This window comes from Protobothrops mucrosquamatus, unplaced genomic scaffold, assembly GCF_001527695.2.
Source record: "Protobothrops mucrosquamatus isolate PMUCROS unplaced genomic scaffold, P.Mucros_1.0 scaffold344, whole genome shotgun sequence".
NCBI lineage: Eukaryota > Metazoa > Chordata > Lepidosauria > Squamata > Viperidae > Protobothrops > Protobothrops mucrosquamatus.
The window spans coordinates 520,917-522,830 of record NW_015386681.1 but is presented as its reverse complement, the minus strand read 5'-3'; the positions used below and the strand labels follow the sequence as shown (position 1 = coordinate 522,830).

The following is a 1,914-nucleotide window of genomic DNA, read 5'->3' as shown; positions in this document are numbered from 1 at the left end:
TGTTCCACAGGTAAATTGACATTAGATTTTCCCCTCTTCTCCCAAGCGTCACATGGTGGGGTGATTGTGGTGTTTGCAGCCGTGTGGCTGCATGAGATGGTCAAAGAACAAAGGCTGCCCTCAGGCTAGTGTCCAGGGATGCCTTTGAAGCTCCGCCCCTTGACCCTTGCTCCCTCCCCCTGACCTGTTACATAGAGTTATACAAGATAAATGGATCTATGATCCAGAACAATGGCCTTGACTATATGCACTTTTGTTGGCAGGGTGACGTCTCTGCTTTTTAGTATGCTCTCTAGATTTACTATAGCTACCGTGCAGTAGGCATAAAATAAAACTTCCCATGTTTGAATGCTGTTTTTCAACAAACTGCATCTCAAAAATATACAACAGTTTAGTGCCTCTTAGTCAAAGAAGATTAATAAGTCCTGGAGCGAATGTAATTAGGCACACAGAAATCTAATTTCAGTTAAAGGGCTCCACTAATAGAAAACCCACATTAATTAAAACCTGGCTTTATATCTCCTTGGTCTCAACGTGGTCTAAACAGAGCCTCTCCTTCTGCGTGGAGAAGACTTTGGAGGAGGCCAGCTGCCTTACCGCCCTCTTGATGTCCCTGTTCCTCAGCGTGTAAATGAGAGGGTTCACCAAAGGGGTTAAAATGGAAAAAGTCATGTCACTCAGAATGTGGACGTCGCTGGACATCTCGACCCGGTAGGAGAGAAAAGCCAGAGCAATGGAGGAATAATACGTGATGACCACCACCAGGTGGGAAAAGCACGTGGAAAAGGTCTTCCTGCGCCCTTCTTTGGAGCGGATCTGCAAGACCGAGACCATGATGCAGGCGTAGGAGATGACCACGAGCAGCAGCGGGCCGAAGGCGACGGTCATGGAAATGGTGAAGCCCATGAAACTCTGGAAAGTGGTGTAGGCATTCTGGCACGCGGCCTGGACCACCGCCAGGTGGTCGCAGAAGCAGTGGTTGACCCTGGGCCTCTTGCGAAAGGTCAGCTGCGACGACTGGACCATCGGCGGGATGGGGACCAGCAGGGCAAAGAACCAGGCTGCGGCCGCCAGCTGCGCGTTCTTCTGCCTGGTCATCCGGACGGCGTAGTGCAAGGGGTGGCAAATGGCCTCGTAGCGGTCGTAGGACATCACCACCAGGAGGAAGGTCTCGGTCACCGCCAGTCCGTGGAAGAAGTACATCTGCAGGAAGCACCCCTTGGAGGAGATGGACCTGGCGTTGAGCGAGAACATGGCCAGCATTTGAGGAATGGTGATGGTGGTCAGCAGGATGTCTAGGATGGAAAGGTTGGTCAGGAAAAAGTACATGGGCTTGTGGAGCTTGGGGTCGGTGGCCACCGCCGCGATGATGGTGACGTTGCTGGAAAGGATGAGCAGGTAGAAAGCGAGGAAGACGAAGAAGAGGGGGAACTGGTGGTCCTGAAGGCTGGGGAAGCCCACAAGCCAGAAGTACGGAACAGAACCGCCCGTGAAGTTGCAGGACTCCATTTGGCGAAAGGCTCAGGTGGGTCTAGGGAAGAAAAAAAAGAGACCACAGGAGAGAAGAGTGTCAGCTTTGCCCATCATACCTCTGCAAAGTCCTCTTGGAATAGAATAGAATAGAATAGAATAGAATAGAATAGAATAGAATAGAATAGAATAGAATAGAATAGAATTACAAATAGAATAGAATTACAAATAGAATAGAATTACAAATAGAATAGAATAGGAATAGAATTACAAATAATAGAATAGAATAGAATAGAATAGAATGGAATGGAATGGAATGGAATAGAATAGAATAGAATAGGAATAGAATAGGAATAGAATTACAAATAATAGAATAGAATAGAATAGAATAGAATAGAACAGAATAGAATAGCATTACAAATAGAATAGAATTACAAATAGAAT

The 1,914-nt window shown here is 47.1% G+C and overlaps 1 protein-coding gene across 1 annotated transcript; it reads right to left on the bottom strand.

Annotated features, from left to right (window-relative positions):
* Nucleotides 1-513: 513 nt before the first annotated feature.
* Nucleotides 514-1,509, bottom strand: LOC107287030 (olfactory receptor 2AT4-like). Its single transcript, XM_015815481.1, has one exon. It carries the CDS (start codon nt 1,507-1,509, stop codon nt 514-516), a length of 996 nt encoding a protein of 331 aa, XP_015670967.1.
* Nucleotides 1,510-1,914: the final 405 nt, after the last annotated feature.

Excerpts from the sequence above, each read along its gene's own strand:
- LOC107287030 (XM_015815481.1), bottom strand. The coding sequence starts at position 1,509 with ATGGAGTCCTGCAACTTCACGGGCGGTTCTGTTCCGTACTTCTGGCTT.